The 27,354-nt window shown below is 33.0% G+C and overlaps 1 protein-coding gene across 1 annotated transcript; it reads left to right on the top strand.

Moving 5' to 3' along the window:
* The first annotated feature begins 573 nt into the window (after positions 1–573).
* On the top strand, positions 574–26,975 carry LOC130446183 (uncharacterized). Its single transcript, XM_056782263.1, has 3 exons — positions 574–706; positions 24,054–24,243; positions 26,765–26,975. Exons 1-3 carry the CDS (start codon positions 701–703, stop codon positions 26,941–26,943), a joined length of 375 nt encoding a protein of 124 aa, XP_056638241.1. The 5' UTR covers positions 574–700; the 3' UTR covers positions 26,944–26,975.
* Positions 26,976–27,354: the final 379 nt, after the last annotated feature.

Below are 27,354 nucleotides of genomic sequence, written 5' to 3'. Positions count from 1 at the left end.
TTTAAATTATGAACGGACGAATAGATGGACGGATGTATATTTATTACTCTAGTGTGAAATTTTAAAAAAGGTGACACTCGCCGTTACCAGTTAGGTCCAGATATATTGTTTTTTTACGTTACAAAACATTCTAAAGGTTATAGGGGTAAATTTTTATTATCTATTATAACTTTTATTATCATTTTTTTTCTTATTTACATAAATTTACTGAATTCAGTTTTCCCCCTTTTGAGCAATCTTTCTTATTTGACTAAAATATTTAAAATTAAATCGTCTAAATTTTACAATAAAAATCATTAGAACCTACTTTGAAAACTCATCGAAAATATCACGATACGATACAACTATTAGAAAAATCTCCTCCTCCTCCTAATTTCAATTCAAACATTTCTCCCTAAATCTCCCCCTCTAAACGGAATTGCGCCCAACAGGTGTCGGAAGGAAGTATTGATAACCGCCTATCACAACAATAGCAACAAGTTGACGTATTTTGAGATACGCTCTAATCTAGATTTTCTTCCACGGTAGAAAGATATAAATATTTTGAAGTGCAATGCTGGTGGATAGTAGCTATTCGTTTCTTGTTGGCGACGCTTCGAGAGTTATGTACGAAGTATTTTCGTCTTTCTACACCTAAAGACATAAGTGCGAGCGAAGAAAGTTTTTGTCAGTTATAAATCGGAAGGCAACGACGAGAAACATGAACGTAAGTATTTATAATTGCTCCAAATATTCGATACGAAAATGATAAATTATTTAAATTAATTAAAAAGTTATTCTTACTTTAGAAAAAGTAACTGAAATATCAGTTTAAGATGTTTTGTTTCATCAATGCCAAAATTGATGAACTGAAGTTTGAAATGTTACGTCATGCACCCTATTCGCTAGATTTAACCCTTTCGGATTATTTGCTGAGCGGAATGGTGTTAAAAATAGTTAGAAACATGTTTATATTATATTTAAATAGCTCTTATTCATCCGAATACAAAGCACATAGATGGAAAAGTCTTCCATTAGAAACTATGTTTCGTAGGTGTAGCGAAAAGTGAATTATTTGGTGATGAGTCCCTATTCTTCACTTACTGTTCAAACTATTAAGATATCGAAGCAGCTTGTAGATTCGTACAGATTTATCAACACCAACAATGGCCTGATTTGGCTATGTGTGAGAGCATTTCAAGAGATGACTAGCTTCGAGTTTTTAAGTTGGGGAAGCTTCGGTTACAAAAGTTAATTGATGTTGGAGGTGATTACTTTGATTTAATCATGAATAAAATCATTTTTTTCTTTTTATTCAAACTGAATAGCGTCACGTATGTATTTAGTACGTTATAGGGAAAAAATTTTTATTAAATCCTTGTGTATGCCAGTTGAGAGTTAATTAATTGAGTATTTTGTCGGAGTATTCTTTTATAATTTTAATCCAGTTGAAGGACCATTTAAAAAGGCTAAATTTGTAAATAAATCGAGTTAAATACGTTGATGCTGTTGGCGAGTTCAATAAAGTTTCCATTTCCATTCACAAAGCAAGTAATAATTTGATCTCCGAGAACTCGATAGATATGACTTTCCACCGTCTCAACATTACTTTTACACAATCGTGTGTGACGATGATGGAGTATTGAATTTCCATTCTCCACCGTAAAGTCCCGTCTGTAAAGCATTTTTATATTGGGGTGAATCGAATCCATTGATTTCTTTAAGTACCAATTTTGCTTTTCTACCCTATACCAATAAATCCGCTTCGGAAATAAATCTTTATCTCTCTCCAAATTTTGTATCTTTCTATTATAATATTTCATTTGCACAAGTTCAATCGAGTCTGTCTTTGGAAACCAGCTTTTACCACTTATTTAAATGGAAAAAGATAAAAAACGTTAATCCCCAATCGTTTTTCGTGAAGTTCTTCATTTCGAAATTCGTTTCAAAGTATCTAAAAAATGATGTTCACTAGTGATCTCATCGATCGAAACATTTCTTTTATATTTAGTTCGAATTGAACTAAAATTTATGGAAATATTTGTGATATTTATACTAAACACTCTAATTCTTGTTCCTAAGCAGTTGAGGCCATTTTCAACCCCCTAAAACTTGAACTAGAAGCCTGCGTTTCTAATAACCAAGCAAGCATTGTATAAACACGGTTTATTTCAAATTTTATTGAATTTGAATTAGTAGTTTAAAAATTATAACTAATTAAAGTTTTTAATTCAGTCATTCATTGATTGATCGATCATCAAAACTAGGTACTTCTAGTAGACAGAGAAGCTTGAATACAATTAGTATTTGCTGTATAAATCACGAAAAAACTGAAATATTTCGCAGTTTTGTGTTTGGGTTTTCAATAAAAATCATCGAAACATTAATTCAATTTCCTGCTGTTACAGAAGTTTTTAATTATTCATGCTGATGAAATTTCCATCGTATGAAAGTTTCAAACATCATAAAAATGTAGTATTGATCTACCTTTAGTAACTACCTCGTCCTTTGTCCTTTATACTATTATATAAAATGATATTTAACTCTCAAAACATCCAGAAATAATATAAAACTTGAGAATATAAAATATATATCTAAAACCAATTTATGCTTCTCATTTCGTCACCATTCTTAGTGCATGCCGGTAAACGAATATTCAAATTGGATTATAAAACTTCAGCATATTTTCAAGAGAATATATATTTTTTCATTTCAAAGAAAATTACGTGAAAATGAAGTATCTTTCATAGCAGGATCATGATATTTATATTTGTTATACGAAAATACATATTTAACGAGACAACTTGTTTGTTTAACTTTTGAATTGAAGTTGAATTAAAGATTTAGTGTCGAAATTATGTAGTCGAGATGTTCAAGATACAGAACGTTCATCTAAATCGCAATAATTATCCGTCATATTAAATGTAGTACTTCTTGTGATAGTTGAACTTCCTCTTAATTACATTTCTTTCTCGTTCTAAATGCGGTTGATTTCAATTTTTTATATCTGTGTATATCTGTCCAAATCAACTGACTTTTCGACAAGATTTTTTTCCTGATTTCCTTGAAACAACAGGTTAAAACTAGGTTATTCTTATTAGGACTATCCTAAAATCACATCAGGATAATAAATCTGAATGAACAAATAGTTAAGCAAGAAAATTAGACAAAATATCTGTTTATGTACCTAAATAGAGAATTTTAATAAAGAATATAAAACTGGAAATCCAATTCAGAGAAATGCACTGGCTAATTGGTGAAAACTCACCACTAAACATTGAAAATAAGCTGCAACTCTATAAGGTAATTATAAAAGGTGAAATCTGTATGGTAATGAGGAACAAGTTATGTATTCTTATTAGTTTAGTATCCATGCAAGTGACGAGTAGCACATATGTAAGAGTAAACAACGAACTCTCCAGTAAAATGCCAGTATCAACAGGGATCAGACAAGGAGATAGTCTCAGCCCAATACTCTTCAACATTATAATGGACGAAATCATAAAAGAAGTCAAAACGGCAGGCAGAGGATACAGAATGGGAAAACATGAGTTTAAGATAGTTTGCTACGCTGATGACGCGGTTGTGATATCTGAAGATGAGGATAATCTGCAAAAACTGCTACACAGATTTGAAACAGTTGCAGGAGAATTCAATATGATCATATCGAAACAAAAGACACAATCCTTGACAATAGCGAGAGAACCAAGAAGATGCAAACTGGCAATTTATAATAAAAGTGTAGAACAGGTTATGTCTTTTAAATATTTAGGGGTTAACATCACGAGCAATAGGAACTTGAAACAAGAAGTCAAAACGCGAACAACAGCAGCATCTAGGATATCAGGATTCCTTCGAACCGTGATATGGAGGAATAAATTTTTAAGTATCGAAAGCAAAACACGGATATATAAAACTTGTGTCAGACCAGTAATGACATACGCCATAGAAACGAGGGCGGAGACTGCAACTACTAAACGGATTCTTAGAACAACCGAGATGAAGACATTACGCTCAATCACAGGGAAAACACTAAGAGACAGAATAAGGAGCAATGAAATCAGAAGAAGGTGTGACGTTCCGGATATAGTGAGATGGGCCAGAACTAGAAGAAGAGCATGGAGAGATCATGTCAATAGAATGAACAACGATCGACTGGCGAAAATCGCAAAGGAAGAGAGACCCAATACAAGTAGACCGCCTGGAAGACCACCAAAGCGCTGGTATGAGAGCTGGTCCTCGCAGTCACAACTTAGGCTGCCTCTTTGAAAACACAAGACACAGTCTTAAAATAAGAAGAAGAAGAAGACGTATAGCTCCAAGAAAACCAAAATTTCATCAGAAAGAGAGACTTCGAAGGAAATTTTGAGATATGACAACACTGTTGTGATTATGTCAAATCTGACATTGACATCTTGAAGTTTGACATTTTAAATGATGAACGTGTTGTCGTCATATGAATGCTATTTGAGTTGTTGACAGATACCAGGCGACTTGACGTGTTGTGCTGTGCGTAAACTGATATGATACACTGTGAGATTGAGGCTTACTTAGATATCAGTTCCACTCGCGTACACTCAATATTGTATGAATATTTGGCTGTCGAAAAGATTTGTTCGCATAATTTAACAATCGCTAAAAAACAAGGTCGTGTCGATTGGTGCAAAGAAATGCAGCGAAAATCAATTGCGTTTAGAGGATTCGTCGATTTTTCTAGTTCCGGGATTTCGGGATTATCGACAGTTAATACCAGGATAGTCCCGGGATTGTATTGGTAATAGAAAGTGGTAGCAAAAAGAAAGTAAAACATATCAAAATCAACCTTTTATTTTAAATCTTCAAAAACAAAACAAAATGATAATTTCTTCCAATAAAATTAGTAAACTAGTCCCTTATAAAATAGTTTAATAAATTGTTGCTCAGTTTGTTTATTTTATTTTACAATAAACTTAAAAAAATCAACTATGAAGCAGCGGAAAACGCGCGTTCACGCTCGATGGAAGTTGGAGGAATCGTCAATAAATTTTTGTAAGCCTTCTCCAAATTATAACCTCGTGTAGATCTAGCCTCATAAAGATTCATTTCTTGCTTAATGATTTTCTTTATATGCTTCGGGATTTATAGTTTTCACACTGTTTTCTATTTCGTTCTGAAACTTTTCTTTTAATGTTAAATCAGTTTTACTAGTTGTCTGCGTGGGTTCAATGTTCATGTCATTTTCTTCATTTTCACTATATTCAATTTTCCCAGTTAACAAAATAATTTTTTGTAGTAATATTGCTTGGACATGAAAATAACTCCTTTACATCACAATCAGTCTCCAACTCAGTCTTCTCAGTATGAGGATTTTGTAGATAGTTTAATACTCCACTTAACTCACTTCGTCGACGATCTTTCAAGCGGTTCAATAAACGTGTCTTCAATTTAGAAGCCAAAATTGAGTCATTGTCACGTAATTCTTGAAAAAGAAACTTGAGTGTCGCATCTGCCGTGCACAAATTGGCACCAAAACGTCAAAGTCCTTCTACAGATAATTTAACTAGCGCCGATACCTTGATTATCTCACTAATGAGTTGAAAATCTGACTCTTCAAATGATACAGGATTATTAAGATCAATAATTGCCTTTTTTTACGCTAGCTTTTAAAAGATCAAATCCCTCCAGCATTGTAAAGAGACTGTTCCAACGCGTTTTGCAGTCGAGTAGTAAATTTTCTTTTTTAACATATTTTTAAAGGTTGCTCTTTTGAAAATAACAACCACTTTACAAACTTTCTTTACTAATTCATTAATATTTCGATCATCATAAGTCAAATCCCGACCATTTCCAGTTTCAATGACTAATCCTGATTCTAGTCCTTCATTATCATCATCCGAGTCATCAATATCATCATCCGAGTCATCAATATCATCATCCGAGTCATCAATATCATCACTGGTAGTCTCATTTACAGGTGTCTTTTTATGCAATAAATCGCAAACGACTAAATGAATACCATGTGCAAAACAAACTTGGTTGTATTAACAAGTTTTCCAACCTTCAGCATTACATTTGGATCATCAGTCACTATTGCCACAATATCTAATGAGATTGAAACTCCAAAAGCCTTTTTTTTTAAGTATGAGCATAAGTTTCGGCGGTCAGCGATTTATCAATTCGAATAAGTCCCAAATTCCATTTTTTGTTTACTGAATGAATATTTAAATTCATATATCTCTTATTAGAGGTCCATTCGTCAAAACTTAGACTAAATCGTTGTCCTTCTTTTTTCAATGTAGATAGTTCAGCTGTTATTTGTTTTTTATTTTTACGCTATAGTCTAGTACTCTGTTGCGGATTGTTGAAGCAGATTTAGGTAAGTCTGAGTACCCTTTTGCTAATAGTAACGATCTTAAATCGTTTGATGTCACAAATACGCTAAAAGGAAAACCATCTAGCGCAGTCATACGGACCAAAACTTCAGTATCAGATTTCACCAAATAGTCGGCGATTGACATCATTTTTATTTTCGAAGGTGGTCTTTCATTATTTTGGCTCGTTGAGGAAGATGTCTTAGCAGAATCTACTTTTACGGAATGTTTTGAAAACAGATGAGTATGTAGGCCTTTGATTGATCCTCTTCAGGTTTTGTCGACTAAAAAATGACTCCACACTGACGTAACGTCTTCATATTTTTTATGTTTGACGTAAAAACTTTCCTTGGAGAGTGACATTTTTTGCTTCTTAAACCTAAACAAAAAAGAAAAGAACGTTTAAATCTACGTACAACTTAAACCTCTTAGATCAACAGAAAAAACATTCGCTGTTTTTCATCTATATTTACTCATACACATTAATGCATTGTTGTTTTTTTAATAAATTAATTGTTTATCATCAATTAACAATACGAATATCAATACCGGGACCGAATCCTCTAATTGTGTTGCTTTAAGAAATACCTATGAGATAATGACCAATTATAGATTTATGTGTATGAACCCAAAACTAAACAATAATCAATCGTATGGGTCTTTCAAAACGAGTTAAATTAATCAAAAGTTATCACTACCAATGGCAGATGACGAATCAGTTTCAAAAACGTTTTGAACAGTCAAAACATCGAATTGATGGGTCACCGTCGCACATACGTAGATTTCTAGGAATTAGGCGGCCATAAGTCGAAATTCCAATAATCGACTAATGACAAACAATTTTTTTTCCTGGAATAGTAGACTACCTGACGAACAATAGCCAACCCCACCCACATCCCTAGACTGTGCGAGCGCGATGCATTACTAGTCGAAACTTGATTGTCGCACTTACTGCACGTGAAAGTTCTTGACGCCCTTTTCGTATATCATTTTCTTCGGTGAATATTTTATGTGTCGTCTCATATTTGCTTGTTTAAGTGATGGATACCAATAATACAGGTAAGCCTTTATTAAATTAATATGAAATTGTATTAAATATATTGTCAATAAATGACTTGATGAGCCGTCAATAATACCCTTTTTTAGAAATGTTTTTTCTTTATTTTTCAATTTCAATCGAAAAAAAACTGTACTTCCACACCTTTCCGAGTTACATTTTTGATTTCATTATATAGTATAAAGTCTTATAAAGAAAATTGCTTAAAATCAGCTGCTAGTTTTTGCTAGTTTTAAAAATAAACGAGTTTGAAATTTTTTTGACAAAAATAGGGAAAAATCAGATTTTATGTTTTTGTGTTAATATTATTTTTTTTTTGTTATAGGTTCACCTGGCGATTGTAAAAACAGACAATCTAAGTCTAAAGAAATAGAGCCCCTTACTCCTCTGCAAGCACTGACAATGTTTGTTGAAGCCGATTTGACCAGAAGACAGTACGAAATTATTCGAGCAACGAACAAAAGATTTTATCCACATTATGAATTATTATTGAAGGCCAAAGAAGATTGCTACCCACCCAAGGAGTCATTACGAGTGACGTCTACCTGCGCAGAAGGAAACCTACAATCTTTGTTGGATCACACTGTAACCACATTATCCCTCTTCTTAGAAGAAGTCTTACTCACACTTGATGCCGTTGAAAGGAGCTCGTTACTATTAATCTGCAAATCGGGTTGTGACGGCTCTCAACAAGCCCAGTTTAAACAAAGACTCTCAAACGAAGATGAATCTGATGCTAATATTTTTATAAGCTCATTTGTGCCTCTACGAATTGTTTGCGGTGAAGATAAAAGTAAAATCGTGTGGCAAAATCCAACTCCATCTTCACCTAGATATTGCCGTCCAATAAGATTTAGATTCGTAAAAGAATCTACGGACATCACGAAAGAAGAAATCAATTATGTAAAGAATAGTGTAAACTCATTAAACTTGACGAAAGTTGACCTCAATGGAGAGAATTTTTTTTCAACATAGTTTTAAAATGACTATGGTTGACGGGAAGGTCTGCTATGCAGCTACAGACACCAAATCGACCAGCAGATGTTATATATGTGGAGCTACATCAAAAGATTTTAATGATTTAACAAAAAAAATGATGTATGCCCTGCAGCTCTTGAATTTGGCCTTTCCGTATTACTTGCAAGAATCCGGATATTCGAAAGTGTGCTGTATTTAGCATATAAATTGCCCGTGAAAAAATATCGCGAGAGACGAACCGAAGAAGAAAAAAATCTAGAAAAGCAGAAGAAACTTGATATTCAGCAAAGATTTAGAGAGGATACAGGTCTTTTAGTCGATATGCCAAAAAGTAACTTCGGAAATACAAACGATGGAAATACCAGCAGAAGATTCTTCGAGAACCCTGAATTGGCTGCAGAAATCACTGGGATAAGTTATGACTTGATTATTAGATTAAAAGTGATATTAGAAGCCATATCAAGAGCGGGCATAATATTGACGTAGCAAAATATGATAAATACGCCATGGAAACTGCGAAATTATATGTTGGGTTATATGGCTGGCATCCTATGACTCCAACAATGCATAAGGTCTTCAATAATAGAAAATTCGTTCTTGCCGATAGGGCAGCTTTCGGAAGAAGCTCCTGAGGCCCGCAATAAACATTTTAGGTCTTATCGCATAAACTTTGCTCGCAAGTTTTCGAAGGAAGAATGCAACTTAGATATTTATCATAGGTTGCTATTAACATCCGACCCATTATCTATTTAGCTTATGTAACTTTAATATTGTATAACGAATGTAAAGATCCTTTTAATAATATAATATATTTACTTACTTATTAGAACAAAATAAACTTTGTTTCATTTAATAATACATACCTGAAAGTATTACTAAAACGTAGACAGCTGTTCCTCCTTGGGGAAAGCCGTGAGTATGTCAAATGTATTTTCAATATAATATTAAAAAAACACTTTGAAATCAACTACGGTCTCGAATAAAAAATTTTTTGATAAAAAATCACAAGTAGGTGCGCCTAACCACCGTGCACCAACAAATAATTTCGATAAGTTATTCCAAACACAGAATTCTTTTTATGTAACTATTTTGTAATATAAATATCACATAAATTAATTTTGGCCGCCTAAATTCTGAAAAACGATCTATGTGCGTCGTACAGTTCTTGTTTGGTACCCAAAATTAATTGAGAGGACGTTTTTCTATATCTGAAGAAGCGGTTAAATCACATGTTTTGGACTTACCTCAAGCGGAATTTTTTAGAAAAACAATAAAGACAGTAACAACTCTCGTAGAATATTTCCACCATATTTGAATGACGAATCATTATCAATTTTTATAAGAAAATGTTTATTTTATTCCACGTTCAAATACAGAATTTTCTCTATTGTAAACTTAGATGTTTTTTTCTTCAATTTTATAATTGAGTTTCAACTCACTGTACAAGGATCTTGTCAGCAATCCATTACCATCAGAAATTTCTACTTTGTTTCATTAGTTCGGTGATATTAACTTCTCAACAATGAAACTGGAAATTGATAAAGCAGACGAACAATCGGCTAATGCAATTACATATTTAATATTGAATACAACTTCAGGAAGCTTGTGTTGTAGCCAATTCAAATGCGCACAGGGTAAAACTGTAACTACTCATTTTTAGATTGAATAGCGCGGTTACTTTAATGGTTAATCGTTAGTACGATTCAGCTTTGTCTAGTAGAAAAAATCTACGGAAAAAAATTAATAGAATACGAACTAACTAATAGTTAGGAACAGTTTTGATTGATTGAGATAATGATAATCGTGAATTGGACCAACATTGGGCAGGAATTATTACTTTGCAAACGAAAGGAGGCCTCTCAAATGTGCATAAGATAAATAAAGAGCTCAGCTGTGTGAAAATTAACGATAAATCGTTGTTGGAAATAAGAGTTAAAAGCTGTTGCTTAGGTAGTTAGATTTCGTTGCTATTATTTGATAATATTAATTTAATAAGTTTCAAAATATTTTTTCTTTCATATAATGGTGTAGTCAACTATTCTTTTATAATACAAAATCTTCTAAAAAGTATCACTAAGACACATAATGAAAATTGGTTAGGTAACAAAATAATGACTGATTTGAATATTTGCATATCTTAACATTTAGAGTCGAGTTATTTTCATTTCTATTGAACAAATTAGTTGTTTTTGTTGTTGTTTTTCTCAGTGTAAAACTTTTATATAAAGTTTTACACTCAGAAAAAGACAAAAATTTCAAACAAATTCAAGTGTAGTTTCCCAGACATTAAAAATAGTAAATTCGTTAAAAAATCTTCAAACAAACATGTTTCTTTCAAATTATATTTTTTCAAGGAGGATGAAACGACAAATTAGAGAGCAAATAGGGGAGGAGAGAATGAGAGGGGAATTAAAAAATGTGGATAGAAGTTTCGTCCTCAAAGACCTCCACAGATTCTGCACGTTGCTTAATCTGTGAAGTCTAGCGTCTTCAGGTGTCCAGACAGAATTCCTGTTAGTATTCGTAGACTTGTTTTTACTTAGGCTCATACATTCAGTAGATCCTCTCTGGTTATGGTTTCCCAGGAAATTTTTTACTCATTTTTTACTCAGAAAAAGACAAAAATTTCAAACAAATTCAAGTGTAGTTTTCCCAGAAATTAAAAATAGTAAATTCGTTAAAAAATATTCAAACAAAAATGTTTCTTTCAAATTATATTTTTTCAAGGAGGATGAAACGACAAATTAGAGAGCAAATAGGGGAGGAGAGAATGAGAGGGGAATTAAAAAATGTGGATAGAAGTTTCGTCCTCAAAGACCTCCACAGATTCTGCACGTTGCTCAATCTGTGAAGTCTAGTATCTTCAGGTGTCCAGACAGGATTCCTGTTAGTATTCGTAGACTTGTTTTTACTTAGGCTCATACATTCAGTAGATCCTCTCTGGTTATGGTTTCCCAGGAGATTTTTTACTCATTTTTTACTCAGAAAAAGACAAAAATTTCAAACAAATTCAAGTGTAGTTTCCCAGAAATTAAAAATAGTAAATTCGTTAAAAAATATTCAAACAAAAATGTTTCTTTCAAATTATATTTTTTCAAGGAGGATGAAACGACAAATTAGAGAGCAAATAGGGTAGGAGAGAATGAGAGGGGAATTAAAAAATGTGGATAGAAGTTTCGTCCTCAAAGACCTCCACAGATTCTGCACGTTGCTCAATCTGTGAAGTCTAGTATCTTCAGGTGTCCAGACAGAATTCCTGTTAGTATTCGTAGACTTGTTTTTACTTAGGCTCATACATTCAGTAGATCCTCTCTGGTTATGGTTTCCCAGGAAATTTTTTACTCATTTTTTACTCAGAAAAAGACAAAAATTTCAAACAAATTCAAGTGTAGTTTCCCAGAAATTAAAAATAGTAAATTCGTTAAAAAATATTCAAACAAAAATGTTTCTTTCAAATTATATTTTTTCAAAGAGGATGAAACGACAAATTAGAGAGCAAATAGGGGAGGAGAGAATGAGAGGGGAATTAAAAAATGTGGATAGAAGTTTCGTCCTCAAAGACCTCCACAGATTCTGCACGTTGTTCAATCTGTGAAGTCTAGTATCTTCAGGTGTCCAGACAGGATGCCTGTTAGTATTCGTAGACTTGTTTTTACTTAGGCTCATACATTCAGTAGATCCTCTCTGGTTATGGTTTCCCAGGAAATTTTTTACTCATTTTTTACTCAGAAAAAGACAAAAATTTCAAACAAATTCAAGTGTAGTTTCCTAAAAATTAAAAATAGTAAATTCGTTAAAAAATATTCAAACAAAAATGTTTCTTTCAAATTATATTTTTTCAAAGAGGATGAAACGACAAATTAGAGAGCAAATAAGGGAGGAGAGAATGAGAGGGGAATTAAAAAATGTGGATAGAAGTTTCGTCCTCAAAAACCTCCACAGATTCTGCACGTTGCTCAATCTGTGAAGTCTAGTATCTTCAGGTGTCCAGACAGGATTCCTGTTAGTATTCGTAGACTTGTTTTTACTTAGGCTCATACATTCAGTAGATCCTCTCTGGTTATGGTTTCCCAGGAAATTTTTTACTCATTTTTTACTCAGAAAAAGACAAAAATTTCAAACAAATTCAAGTGTAGTTTCCTAAAAATTGAAAATAGTAAATTCGTTAAAAAATCTTCAAACAAACATGTTTCTTTCAAATTATATTTTTTCAAGGAGGATGAAACGACAAATTAGAGAGCAAATAGGGGAGGAGAGAATGAGAGGGGAATTAAAAAATGTGGATAGAAGTTTCGTCCTCAAAGACCTCCACAGATTCTGCACGTTGCTTAATCTGTGAAGTCTAGCGTCTTCAGGTGTCCAGACAGAATTCCTGTTAGTATTCGTAGACTTGTTTTTACTTAGGCTCATACATTCAGTAGATCCTCTCTGGTTATGGTTTCCCAGGAAATTTTTTACTCATTTTTTACTCAGAAAAAGACAAAAATTTCAAACAAATTCAAGTGTAGTTTTCCCAGAAATTAAAAATAGTAAATTCGTTAAAAAATATTCAAACAAAAATGTTTCTTTCAAATTATATTTTTTCAAGGAGGATGAAACGACAAATTAGAGAGCAAATAGGGGAGGAGAGAATGAGAGGGGAATTAAAAAATGTGGATAGAAGTTTCGTCCTCAAAGACCTCCACAGATTCTGCACGTTGCTCAATCTGTGAAGTCTAGTATCTTCAGGTGTCCAGACAGGATTCCTGTTAGTATTCGTAGACTTGTTTTTACTTAGGCTCATACATTCAGTAGATCCTCTCTGGTTATGGTTTCCCAGGAAATTTTTTACTCATTTTTTACTCAGAAAAAGACAAAAATTTCAAACAAATTGAAGTGTAGTTTCCCAGAAATTAAAAATAGTAAATTTGTTAAAAAATATTCAAACAAAAATGTTTCTTTCAAATTATATTTTTTCAAAGAGGATGAAACGACAAATTAGAGAGCAAATAAGGGAGGAGAGAATGAGAGGGGAATTAAAAAATGTGGATAGAAGTTTCGTCCTCAAAGACCTCCACAGATTCTGCACGTTGCTCAATCTGTGAAGTCTAGCGTCTTCAGGTGTCCAGACAGAATTCCTGTTAGTATTCGTAGACTTGTTTTTACTTAGGCTCATACATTCAGTAGATCCTCTCTGGTTATGGTTTCCCAGGAAATTTTTTACTCATTTTTTACTCAGAAAAAGACAAAAATTTCAAACAAATTCAAGTGTAGTTTCCCAGAAATTAAAAATAGTAAATTCGTTAAAAAATATTCAAACAAAAATGTTTCTTTCAAAGAGGATGAAACGACAAATTAGAGAGCAAATAGGGGAGGAGAGAATGAGAGGGGAATTAAAAAATGTGGATAGAAGTTTCGTCCTCAAAGACCTCCACAGATTCTGCACGTTGCTCAATCTGTGAAGTCTAGCGTCTTCAGGTGTCCAGACAGGATTCCTGTTAGTATTCGTAGACTTGTTTTTACTTAGGCTCAAACATTCAGTAGATCCTCTCTGGTTATGGTTTCCCAGGAAATTTTTTACTCATTTTTTACTCAGAAAAAGACAAAAATTTCAAACAAATTCAAGTGTAGTTTCCTAAAAATTAAAAATAGTAAATTCGTTAAAAAATATTCAAACAGAAATGTTTCTTTCAAATTATATTTGTTCAAAGAGGATGAAACGACAAATTAGAGAGCAAATAGGGGAGGAGAGAATGAGAGGGGAATTAAAAAATGTGGATAGAAGTTTCGTCCTCAAAGACCTCCACAGATTCTGCACGTTGCTCAATCTGTGAAGTCTAGTATCTTCAGGTGTCCAGACAGGATTCCTGTTAGTATTCGTAGACTTGTTTTTACTTAGGCTCATACATTCAGTAGATCCTCTCTGGTTATGGTTTCCCAGGAAATTTTTTACTCATTTTTTACTCAGAAAAAGACAAAAATTTCAAACAAATTCAAGTGTAGTTTCCCAGAAATTAAAAATAGTAAATTTGTTAAAAAATATTCAAACAAAAATGTTTCTTTCAAATTATATTTTTTCAAAGAGGATGAAACGACAAATTAGAGAGCAAATAAGGGAGGAGAGAATGAGAGGGGAATTAAAAAATGTGGATAGAAGTTTCGTCCTCAAAGACCTCCACAGATTCTGCACGTTGCTCAATCTGTGAAGTCTAGTATCTTCAGGTGTCCAGACAGGATTCCTGTTAGTATTCGTAGACTTGTTTTTACTTAGGCTCATACATTCAGTAGATCCTCTCTGGTTATGGTTTCCCAGGAAATTTTTTACTCATTTTTTACTCAGAAAAAGACAAAAATTTCAAACAAATTCAAGGGTAGTTTCCCAGAAATTAAAAATAGTAAATTCGTTAAAAAATATTCAAACAAAAATGTTTCTTTCAAATTATATTTTTTCAAGGAGGATGAAACGACAAATTAGAGAGCAAATAGGGTAGGAGAGAATGAGAGGGGAATTAAAAAATGTGGATAGAAGTTTCGTCCTCAAAGACCTCCACAGATTCTGCACGTTGCTCAATCTGTGAAGTCTAGCGTCTTCAGGTGTCCAGACAGAATTCCTGTTAGTATTCGTAGACTTGTTTTTACTTAGGCTCATACATTCAGTAGATCCTCTCTGGTTATGGTTTCCCAGGAAATTTTTTACTCATTTTTTACTCAGAAAAAGACAAAAATTTCAAACAAATTCAAGTGTAGTTTCCCAGAAATTAAAAATAGTAAATTCGTTAAAAAATATTCAAACAAAAATGTTTCTTTCAAAGAGGATGAAACGACAAATTAGAGAGCAAATAGGGGAGGAGAGAATGAGAGGGGAATTAAAAAATGTGGATAGAAGTTTCGTCCTCAAAGACCTCCACAGATTCTGCACGTTGCTCAATCTGTGAAGTCTAGCGTCTTCAGGTGTCCAGACAGGATTCCTGTTAGTATTCGTAGACTTGTTTTTACTTAGGCTCAAACATTCAGTAGATCCTCTCTGGTTATGGTTTCCCAGGAAATTTTTTACTCATTTTTTACTCAGAAAAAGACAAAAATTTCAAACAAATTCAAGTGTAGTTTCCTAAAAATTAAAAATAGTAAATTCGTTAAAAAATATTCAAACAGAAATGTTTCTTTCAAATTATATTTGTTCAAAGAGGATGAAACGACAAATTAGAGAGCAAATAGGGGAGGAGAGAATGAGAGGGGAATTAAAAAATGTGGATAGAAGTTTCGTCCTCAAAGACCTCCACAGATTCTGCACGTTGCTCAATCTGTGAAGTCTAGTATCTTCAGGTGTCCAGACAGGATTCCTGTTAGTATTCGTAGACTTGTTTTTACTTAGGCTCATACATTCAGTAGATCCTCTCTGGTTATGGTTTCCCAGGAAATTTTTTACTCATTTTTTACTCAGAAAAAGACAAAAATTTCAAACAAATTCAAGTGTAGTTTCCCAGAAATTAAAAATAGTAAATTTGTTAAAAAATATTCAAACAAAAATGTTTCTTTCAAATTATATTTTTTCAAAGAGGATGAAACGACAAATTAGAGAGCAAATAAGGGAGGAGAGAATGAGAGGGGAATTAAAAAATGTGGATAGAAGTTTCGTCCTCAAAGACCTCCACAGATTCTGCACGTTGCTCAATCTGTGAAGTCTAGTATCTTCAGGTGTCCAGACAGGATTCCTGTTAGTATTCGTAGACTTGTTTTTACTTAGGCTCATACATTCAGTAGATCCTCTCTGGTTATGGTTTCCCAGGAAATTTTTTACTCATTTTTTACTCAGAAAAAGACAAAAATTTCAAACAAATTCAAGGGTAGTTTCCCAGAAATTAAAAATAGTAAATTCGTTAAAAAATATTCAAACAAAAATGTTTCTTTCAAATTATATTTTTTCAAGGAGGATGAAACGACAAATTAGAGAGCAAATAGGGTAGGAGAGAATGAGAGGGGAATTAAAAAATGTGGATAGAAGTTTCGTCCTCAAAGACCTCCACAGATTCTGCACGTTGCTCAATCTGTGAAGTCTAGCGTCTTCAGGTGTCCAGACAGAATTCCTGTTAGTATTCGTAGACTTGTTTTTACTTAGGCTCATACATTCAGTAGATCCTCTCTGGTTATGGTTTCCCAGGAAATTTTTTACTCATTTTTTACTCAGAAAAAGACAAAAATTTCAAACAAATTCAAGTGTAGTTTCCCAGAAATTAAAAATAGTAAATTCGTTAAAAAATATTCAAACAAAAATGTTTCTTTCAAATTATATTTTTTCAAAGAGGATGAAACGACAAATTAGAGAGCAAATAGGGGAGGAGAGAATGAGAGGGGAATTAAAAAATGTGGATAGAAGTTTCGTCCTCAAAGACCTCCACAGATTCTGCACGTTGCTCAATCTGTGAAGTCTAGTATCTTCAGGTGTCCAGACAGGATTCCTGTTAGTATTCGTAGACTTGTTTTTACTTAGGCTCATACATTCAGTAGATCCTCTCTGGTTATGGTTTCCCAGGAAATTTTTTACTCATTTTTTACTCAGAAAAAGACAAAAATTTCAAACAAATTCAAGTGTAGTTTCCCAGAAATTAAAAATAGTAAATTCGTTAAAAAATATTCAAACAAAAATGTTTCTTTCAAATTATATTTTTTCAAGGAGGATGAAACGACAAATTAGAGAGCAAATAGGGTAGGAGAGAATGAGAGGGGAATTAAAAAATGTGGATAGAAGTTTCGTCCTCAAAGACCTCCACAGATTCTGCACGTTGCTCAATCTGTGAAGTCTAGTATCTTCAGGTGTCCAGACAGGATTCCTGTTAGTATTCGTAGACTTGTTTTTACTTAGGCTCATACATTCAGTAGATCCTCTCTGGTTATGGTTTCCCAGGAAATTTTTTACTCATTTTTTACTCAGAAAAAGACAAAAATTTCAAACAAATTCAAGTGTAGTTTCCCAGAAATTAAAAATAGTAAATTCGTTAAAAAATATTCAAACAAAAATGTTTCTTTCAAATTATATTTTTTCAAAGAGGATGAAACGACAAATTAGAGAGCAAATAGGGGAGGAGAGAATGAGAGGGGAATTAAAAAATGTGGATAGAAGTTTCGTCCTCAAAGACCTCCACAGATTCTGCACGTTGCTCAATCTGTGAAGTCTAGCGTCTTCAGGTGTCCAGACAGAATTCCTGTTAGTATTCGTAGACTTGTTTTTACTTAGGCTCATACATTCAGTAGATCCTCTCTGGTTATGGTTTCCCAGGAAATTTTTTACTCATTTTTTACTCAGAAAAAGACAAAAATTTCAAACAAATTCAAGTGTAGTTTCCCAGAAATTAAAAATAGTAAATTCGTTAAAAAATATTCAAACAAAAATGTTTCTTTCAAATTATATTTTTTCAAAGAGGATGAAACGACAAATTAGAGAGCAAATAGGGGAGGAGAGAATGAGAGGGGAATTAAAAAATGTGGATAGAAGTTTCGTCCTCAAAGACCTCCACAGATTCTGCACGTTGCTCAATCTGTGAAGTCTAGTGTCTACAGGTGTCCAGACAGAATTCCTGTTAGTATTCGTAGACTTGTTTTTACTTAGGCTCATGCATTCAGTAGATCCTCTCTGGTTATGGTTTCCCAGGAGATTTTTTACTCATTTTTTACTCAGAAAAAGACAAAAATTTCAAACAAATTCAAGTGTAGTTTCCCAGAAATTAAAAATAGTAAATTCGTTAAAAAATATTCAAACAAAAATGTTTCTTTCAAATTATATTTTTTCAAAGAGGATGAAACGACAAATTAGAGAGCAAATAGGGGAGGAGAGAATGAGAGGGGAATTAAAAAAAGTGGATAGAAGTTTCGTCCTCAAAGACCTCCACAGATTCTGTACGTTGCTCAATCTGTGAAGTCTAGCGTCTTCAGGTGTCCAGACAGGATTCCTGTTAGTATTCGTAGACTTGTTTTTACTTAGGCTCAAACATTCAGTAGATCCTCTCTGGTTATGGTTTCCCAGGAAATTTTTTACTCATTTTTTACTCAGAAAAAGACAAAAATTTCAAACAAATTCAAGTGTAGTTTCCTAGAAATTAAAAATAGTAAATTCGTTAAAAAATATTCAAGCAGAAATGTTTCTTTCAAATTATATTTTTTCAAAGAGGATGATACGACAAATTAGAGAGCAAATAGGGGAGGAGAGAATGAGAGGGGAATTAAAAAACGAATTGAAATTGTTCAGAATAATGATTAATTACTTACCAAATTTATTGACAAGGTGGTAAAACAAAACTAAAACTTTACCAATTCCAAGAAACCTTATTTGTAGAAGTTTTTCCTTCATTTGTAGATGAATCATTTCCGTCTGAAAGTTTTTCAATGTCCGATAAATCCGAATTACTCCGGTCAAATTAGACTTTTTTCAAAAGGAAATTAATATTTGGATGTCACTTGTGATTTTATTGGATATTAAGGGTAGAAACAATTCGAAACGACTCCAATTACATCAATTCCGAAGTGCTTTTAATGTCTAAAACTAATAGTTTTCGCCACTTTTCTCACGAAATTCCAAGAAAACTCAATTATGCGGTCTTTTTGGAAAGGTAGTTGAACAATCTTCCCGATCTATCAGTCAATCCTCCGTTCCTTCTAAAATTCCAGTGGTTGAGTCTACTCTTGCTGAAGAGTTGATGTAATTTAGTTGAAAATCAATCTACATAATGTCTCCCTTGAATACCTCTCCCATTCTACATAGGGGATAAAATATACAGGGTAGTATATTTTCAGAATTACAACTTGCATAAGGCTATATCTTCTTTTACTTTTGCTACATTATTCGAAATTCCTAATTCGTCTATATCATATATGTATATTAGGGCACCGTCTACACCACGATCCAAAGGATCTGTGTGCTCACAGCTGATCTATTAATCCCAATCCTCTTAAAAAGTTCAAAATATGGGATGACTGTAGCTGACAGAAATCTACGACTTCTATTTAATTCGCTTCCAGGTATAGGACTCTGGAATCCCGTAGTTCACACCTCGAGAGAATGTGGATAAAAGTTTCGTCCTCAAAGACCTCCACAGATTCTGCATGTTGCTCAATCTGTGAAGTCTAGCGTCTTCAAGTGTCCAGACAGGATTCCTGTTAGTATTCGTAGATTTATTTTAACCTAGGCTCATACATTCAGTAGATCCTCTCTGGTTATGGTTTCCCAGGAAATTTTTTTCCTGCTGGTTATCCCAGTGATTAGTTTTATTTCCAATGCTTAAATTTGAAAAATTACTTCTAATAAAAGAATTTTCGTTAAATCTAAATCTTTTAAAATAGAGGTAAAAAACTTTTGTTGAATGTTATAAAAGATTTCTTGATGCAGGTAATGATTGAGGCTCTATAACAAATTTCGAGGGTTACTAATTAAGTTTTGAGATAGAGAAATAAAAGCAAATATCTGCGGTTGGTTTCAGAATTGAGAATTCACTTTCGACAGCCAAATTTAAGAATCAAATGTATGTTTTTTTGATATTACTATTATAAGGTTAAGCTAGATATACCTTTAATAAATTCAGTTATCAACCAGCAACCAAATGTAATTAACGAATTCTAGAAACTCAGCATCTAATATTCTCATGTGCAGATTTTGAATACATTAATTTTGAGTTAAGGGTACCCGTTAGATTAAGATTTCCATAATAATTGCAATGGAATTGTCATCGCAAACGAAGTGATTGTATTTTACTTAAGAGTTTTGCATAATCTTCAATCAATAAATATTATTAAATTAATTATAAAAACGAAAAACTAGAAACATATTTCTAACAACATTAGTAATTATTCAGTTGCTTGAATTTCATATTTGTGGGAAATATACAGAGTGAAAATTGATGTAACAAATCACTTTTACAAATGAAATGATAAAGTACAATGAAATACTTCAGTCTCATCCTAATCAATTTTACAAAAACCAAGTTTTAGAACTTATTATCCGTCGTAGACTCAAAAGATTCACTCTGTATGACATCGCTAAAAGATTTTAATATATTTCATATGGATAATAAGTTTTAGTTAAGAAATATCCTCTACGTTCACTATTATAATGGGTTTTCCAATAAGAGGTGTTATTTTGAACAGCCCGCTATTTCGGTAAATGTCACTTTTGAAGCTGTCATTTTTTGACATTTGACAAGTAGAAACTACGCCATTAATGAAAATGAAACGATACACGCTTCAACAACGCATTGAAATTATTAAAATTCACTATAAAAATGGTGAAAGTTTGGCAGAGACGGTTCGTAAAACTAAAACATTTTTGGGTCGACGTGAAGCACCTTCTCGGACCGCAATACAGAAATTGGAGGAAAAATTTGAGCTGTTGGGACAAGTTAGTGATGTGAAGAATAAAACCCGTGCACGTCGCTCAAGAACAACTGAAAATATTGCTGCTGTAGCCCAAAGTGTTGAAGAAAACCAAGGTTTGTCCATTCCTCGTCGTTCTTTGGAATTAGCCATTCCACAAACGTCATTACACCGTATTTTGCATAAAGACTTGGGTCTTAAGGCCTATAAAGTTCAGTTAACACAAGAACTCAAGCCGGCCGATCATCAACAACGTCGTGTTCTTGCTGATTGGGTCTTTGAAATGCATGAAAATGATCCGGAATTTCATCGAAAAATCATCTTAACTGATGAGGCCCAATTCTACCTTGATGGTTACGTCAATAAACAAAATTGTCGAATCTGGAACTCGGAAAACCCAAGAGTTATTGTCGAAAATCCTTTCTATCCTCAACGCGTGACTGTTTGGTGCGGTTTATGGTCTGACGGTGTCACTGGACCTTACTTTTTCGAAAATGAGGCTGGAGCAACAGTTACGGTGAATGATTTTTTATGGCCAGAATTGGATGGTATTGATTTGGACAACGTTTACTTTCAACAAGACGGCGCTACGTGCCACACAAGCAACGAAACCGGACCGTGTTATCTCTCGAAGAGGTGATCAAAATTGGCCATCGAGATCTTGTGATTTAACACTTTGCGACTTTTTCTTTTGGAGCCACGTGAAAGATAAGGTCTACGCCAACAGTCCAGCATCGATTCAAGACCTCAAAGATGGAATTCGTGAGGCTATCGAAGACATAGGGCAGCCGCTTTGCAATTTGGTTACGGAAAATTTCATGAAAAGGGTATGGTCCTGTAAGCGCAGTCGTGGCGGCCATTTGGCTGATGTTGTGTTCCATTATTAACGGCATACCTTCCTCTTTATAATGACATCCGATCATTTATCTCAAAAAATGGCATTTTTCTTTGAATATTAAAATAACACTTCTTATTGGAAAACCCCCTATTTTCCATCTTCAGTTTGAAACGTCGACCACGTTAAGTTTCTATGGGTTAAAGAATAAGCAAAAACCACATATGGCAAAATGAGGCGAATAGGATGGATGTTCAACGATTGAGGTTATTTCAATATGCAATATCGTGAGGCAAAATCGATAATTATTGGCTGATTCATAAACAGCAAGTCAATATTTTAGGGTGTCACAGGTTGCTGCAATTATAGGCTAATATTCGAGCTTGATTGCTTAAACTAATACTTTTACTATTACTGAAAGAAGTTAATGCTGCGGATTCAGTTACCACGATCGCTTGTTAGATGCATCTTGAATCTTCTTCGATCATACATATCACTTTCTCAAACAATCAACCGATATTCTTCTTATTTTAATATTGCACCAAATAAGTGTTGCAACTGTTCAAAATTTCGTTGTTTATAGCGAAAACTAAAATTCATGGTTTAAGAGATACGTAGATTTTTAGATCGTTGCACATGCCGAAGAAACTATTCGCTATAAAGAGATATTCTGAAAAAAACTATCATAAATTGTAATTATTTATTGAAACTTCTTACTATAATTATAATATTACTATCAACAATCAAACAAAACTAACGAATAAATAAACATTCTATCGAAGATCATATTGAAAGAGATTAATAATTTTTTTTTCATCTATTAGGCTACTGTTTATGATATAGAAGGAAGTAATCGATTGATTTATATAAGCATATGGCTATCAGAAACTGTCAGTTATGCGTGAAATGTAATAACAGACCGTTCAACGCCCCTATGGAGTTTATTTTCATCACGTCTATCTTTCATACTCGATGCTCCCAGTATAAGCTTTATGATAATTAGTTATAGGTAAGGACTAAAAAATATGAGGAACGAATTTTCTACAAAAAAAAATATATTTATGATCGATATTTCCAAGGATACACGAAGCTGAGGATTTATATTACTATGTGAAAGGAAAACTTCATCTATATCCAACACATCCATTAATTTTGTTGTTCATCTATACTTTTAAATGATTCACTGATTCTGAAATCATTAACAAATGGTATTGAAAGTGTTTTGAGTATTAGTTATCAACATTCGCAATCAACAAAAATATTTTCTAAACAAGCTAATTTTATTTATATTGTATAGAAAGAAGATGGAAGAAATATTTATGTTATGGGAATCCTGTTTAGCTTATTTCTAACAGTTTCAATGGTTACAGCATTAATTAGAACTCAAAAATAATTTGGAGTAATGGGAATTCGTTCATCAGGGCCATTCGAAATAAATCCTAATAAACAAATCGCAATCCGTGGATTTAGGACCGATGAATACAGAGATCGAGTTGTTTGTTTCAAAGTTAAGATATGCCAAGTAAAATTTTGTTGAAGCATCTCTCGATAACGATATTAGTATATAATTTGGAAACCCTTCTTTGTACAACAAATAAGTTTCTGAACTTACATTCCGTAGAATTCTTGGGAACTTTCCTATATCACAAAATATATCAAAGCATCACCAAAAATTCAACCATCAGCTAAAACTCACTTGCATTCGCTTATTATGAAAATCAATTAAAAGTTAAGAATATGGGGGAAATGGGAATTGAATTAATTGAATAATTTCGCGTATATAGCTTCATCCACTAGGTATTGGAAAACTGTATTTAATTATGAATTAAAAGCAAAATATAGTAGTAGTATATGTTGTTTTCTGAATGTAGTTAATGACTGTTTTGACACATTTAAATTGAAATAATTTTCAAAGGTGAATATAAAAATTTGTTTTCAACCTCCGATCGCTCAGTCCTCCGTCATTTTTGACATTCAGGCGTCAGTCGGCGTTATGTTACAGACACGTAAACATGTCCGCCATTATTGATCCTCCCGCCAAGTGTGAATTTCGAAGTGTGATTAGATTTCTAGAGGCCAAAGACCATATTTCTGCAGAGATCCATCGGAGAATGAGTCGTGTGTATGGGGAAAACTTCATGAGTAATGATGAACGTGAATGGTGTCGATGATTAGGTCTGGTTCAACGAGTTGTCAGATTGGTTAGAGAAAACCGCAGATTTACCATTACTGCTTTGTCTTCAGAATTTTCAAGGACTCTTTTGTACTCTACGTGAATTCATTGGCGATAACTATATTTGAAGAGGGAATTGAAAAGTTTGTCCAGAGATATGTCAAATATCTCAATCTCTTCGGTAATTAATTCGAAAAATAACTTGTTTTTACTTGTTTCTTGTTGTCACTTTTGTTATTTTCCCCCTGAAGATGTAATGTAATCCGTTGTTGAGATATGGCCGACGGTGGTAGAATCAAGGATACACCAGAGTGGTCAAAATTGAATTGTTCGATTTTTTTCCAGATGTATCATCATATCATTTTACTAGCAGTTTTGCCTTATTTATTATGTGCTGGAATCAAGTCACTAGAAACTATCCAAGTTCCCCTTTGGATAGATAAAACTGCAGACGCCTTTTTACAACAGTTCGATGCTTCCAGTGAAAACACGGAATTGTATCATCATCGAAATCCATACGAAGAAGGAAAAACAGGTAAGACATTTTTTTGTTAATGTCAACATGAAATATTTTTGTCGAAACATATTGAATCTCGTTTACTACTTGAGATGTACTTACTTTACTTCGTACTGTAGTATTTTTCCTTACCCTACTTACTTACCCAACTTTTTCAGTCTAGGTTCTCTCTTTTTAGCACAATTTTTACAACTTTTCTCGCCCCCTTATCGCGTGTTCTTTAATTTTTATCCAAGTTTCTATTTTGTCACATTTTTCTACATTTCATATATATAATTTCTTGGTAAATTTAGTGATTGAAATTTCTGGAAAAAGATCCACATTGAAAGTTATATAACTGGCGCAGTCAGTAGGGTTCACAACTAATTCCTTCATTCACTTAAACTTCTCATCGAATTCAAGATCACTTACTTTTTATGAATGATTTAAGCCTTTTTTATCACGCAGTTAAACTTAGTTACATTCCTGGTTTATTTTTGATTCTATTGGTATATAATTTCTTGGTAAATTGAAATTTCTGGAAAACGATTCACATTGAAAGTTACATAAATGGCGCAGTCAGTAGGGTCCACAACTAATTCCTTCATTCACTTAAACTTCTCATCGAATTCAAGATCACTTACTTTTTACGAATGATTTAAGCCTTTTTTATCACGCAGTTAAACTTAGTTACATTCCTGGTTTATTTTTGATTCTATTGGTATATAATTTCTTGGTAAATTGATTCATTGAAATTTCTGGCAAGCAATTCACATTGAAAGTTATATAACTGGCGCAGTCAGTAGGATTCACGACTAATTTCTTCATTCACTTAAACTTTGCAAAGAATTCAAGATCACTTACTTTTTACGAAGGATTTAAGCCTTTTTTATCACGCAGTTACACTTAGTTACATTACTGGTCTATTTTAGATTCTATTTGTATATAATTTCTTGGTAAATTGATTCATTGAAATTTCTGGCAAGCAATTCACATTAAAAGTTATATAACTGGCGCAGTCAGTAGGGTTCACGACTAATTTCTTCATTCACTTAAACTTCTCATCGAATTCAAGATCACTTACTTTTTATGAATGATTTAAGCCTTTTTTATCACGCAGTTAAACTTAGTTACATTCCTGGTTTATTTTTGATTCTATTGGTATATAATTTCTTGGTAAATTGAAATTTCTGGAAAACGATTCACATTGAAAGTTACATAAATGGCGCAGTCAGTAGGGTCCACAACTAATTCCTTCATTCACTTAAACTTCTCATCGAATTCAAGATCACTTACTTTTTACGAATGATTTAAGCCTTTTTTATCACGCAGTTAAACTTAGTTACATTCCTGGTTTATTTTTGATTCTATTGGTATATAATTTCTTGGTAAATTGATTCATTGAAATTTCTGGCAAGCAATTCACATTGAAAGTTATATAACTGGCGCAGTCAGTAGGATTCACGACTAATTTCTTCATTCACTTAAACTTCTCATCGAATTCAAGATCACTTACTTTTTACGAAGGATTTAAGCCTTTTTTATCACGCAGTTACACTTAGTTACATTACTGGTCTATTTTAGATTCTATTTGTATATAATTTCTTGGTAAATTGATTCATTGAAATTTCTGGCAAGCAATTCACATTGAAAGTTATATAACTGGCGCAGTCAGTAGGGTTCACTACTAATTTCTTCATTCACTTAAACTTTGCAAAGAATTCAAGATCACTTACTTTTTACGAAGGATTTAAGCCTTTTTTATCACGCAGTTACACTTAGTTACATTCCTGGTCTATTTTAGATACTCTTTAAATCTTGTTATGCCTAATTTAACCTTTCTCCCATTCGACTTGTCTTGTATAATTATTTTTTGTTGCTCAAACTGTCGAAATCACTGTATTAGTTTAGTTTCTATGACATTTACTAAATCTTTCACTTTGTAAAGCTCAATTTACTCTAAATTACTTCGAGTGCTTTCAATATTTCCATCCATGATTGATCCATGTTCTTCAGAGTTTTCCTTCCAAAAGTAATAGTCAAAATTCAGTATTCATACCATAGTTCGATAAATTACCTTATCACCAACTGGTGAATGATTGTAATTTTTTAAAAATCATTAGTTGAATGTTAAGACCACCAATAAATATATTTTGTTATTTTCAAACTGTTTTATGTTCATATTTCCTGCAAATGGGGAAATTACATTTTCTGCTACACTGTCCGCTGGTTTTGTAATTAAAATAATCACACCAATATTAGAAGTGGGAATAAGAGGATACTAAAAAAGGTCACAAACATTTTTTACGTTTCTGTTAACGTATTTCAATGTCTCTAAATATTCACTGTTTAGGTATTTAACTCCCGTACGAGGGTTTCTACTTAAGTTTTAAGATATGGCAACACTGTCATCATAAAGTTTGACATTTTTAATGACAGAACGTGTTGACGTCATACGAGTGTTATTTGAGTTTACAGATACAAATTTATAGATTTTTCTCGGTCTTTTGCAGGTAGATATTGTTTTACACTTGAAATGTTCTTTTATTTTTTATTTCAGAATCAAATTATGCTATTTATCCACGACCCTCAGTCGGAAAACGCGCTTTGGCGATGTTCGCTCGCTGGGGCTCCATAAACAGCATTGGAAAAAATAGACCGCCCATAAGAAGCAACTCCTATGAATCGGACAACACAAACAACAGAAGAATGCAAGGACAACCACTTAGATGGGGTTAAATAATTGAGAGGATCTTATAAGCAAAATTTTAGAGGGACGAAATGTTGTAATTCAATAATAATAATAATAATATTGTATAATGGTACTACATTTTTTAGTGAATAATGTGAAAAGTGCAAAACTCTTTCAATATGATTAAAATGCAATAAAAAACAAAGTATACTGATAGAGCAATTCTTATTCAATCCCTTAAGTAAAAAAACTATGGTTTTATCTCAATATTCTTAAATAATGTTGAAACATAGAAGTTTTCTCAACGGATCGCTTTAACTAGATCAAAACACTCTTCAATTCAATCATATATCGAACACAAGCAAGTGCAGATAAAGTTCAGCTTTTCAGTTTCTACAAGAGCGTGGAATTGCAACTCTATGTCATGCCATTTGTATAATCAGCAACTTTTTTGACTT

The sequence above is a fragment of the Diorhabda sublineata genome, chromosome 1 (genome assembly GCF_026230105.1).
Source record: "Diorhabda sublineata isolate icDioSubl1.1 chromosome 1, icDioSubl1.1, whole genome shotgun sequence".
NCBI classification, from domain to species: domain Eukaryota; kingdom Metazoa; phylum Arthropoda; class Insecta; order Coleoptera; family Chrysomelidae; genus Diorhabda; species Diorhabda sublineata.
Note: the sequence above shows the minus strand (reverse complement) of the source record. Positions and strands in the feature narration are given on the sequence as shown.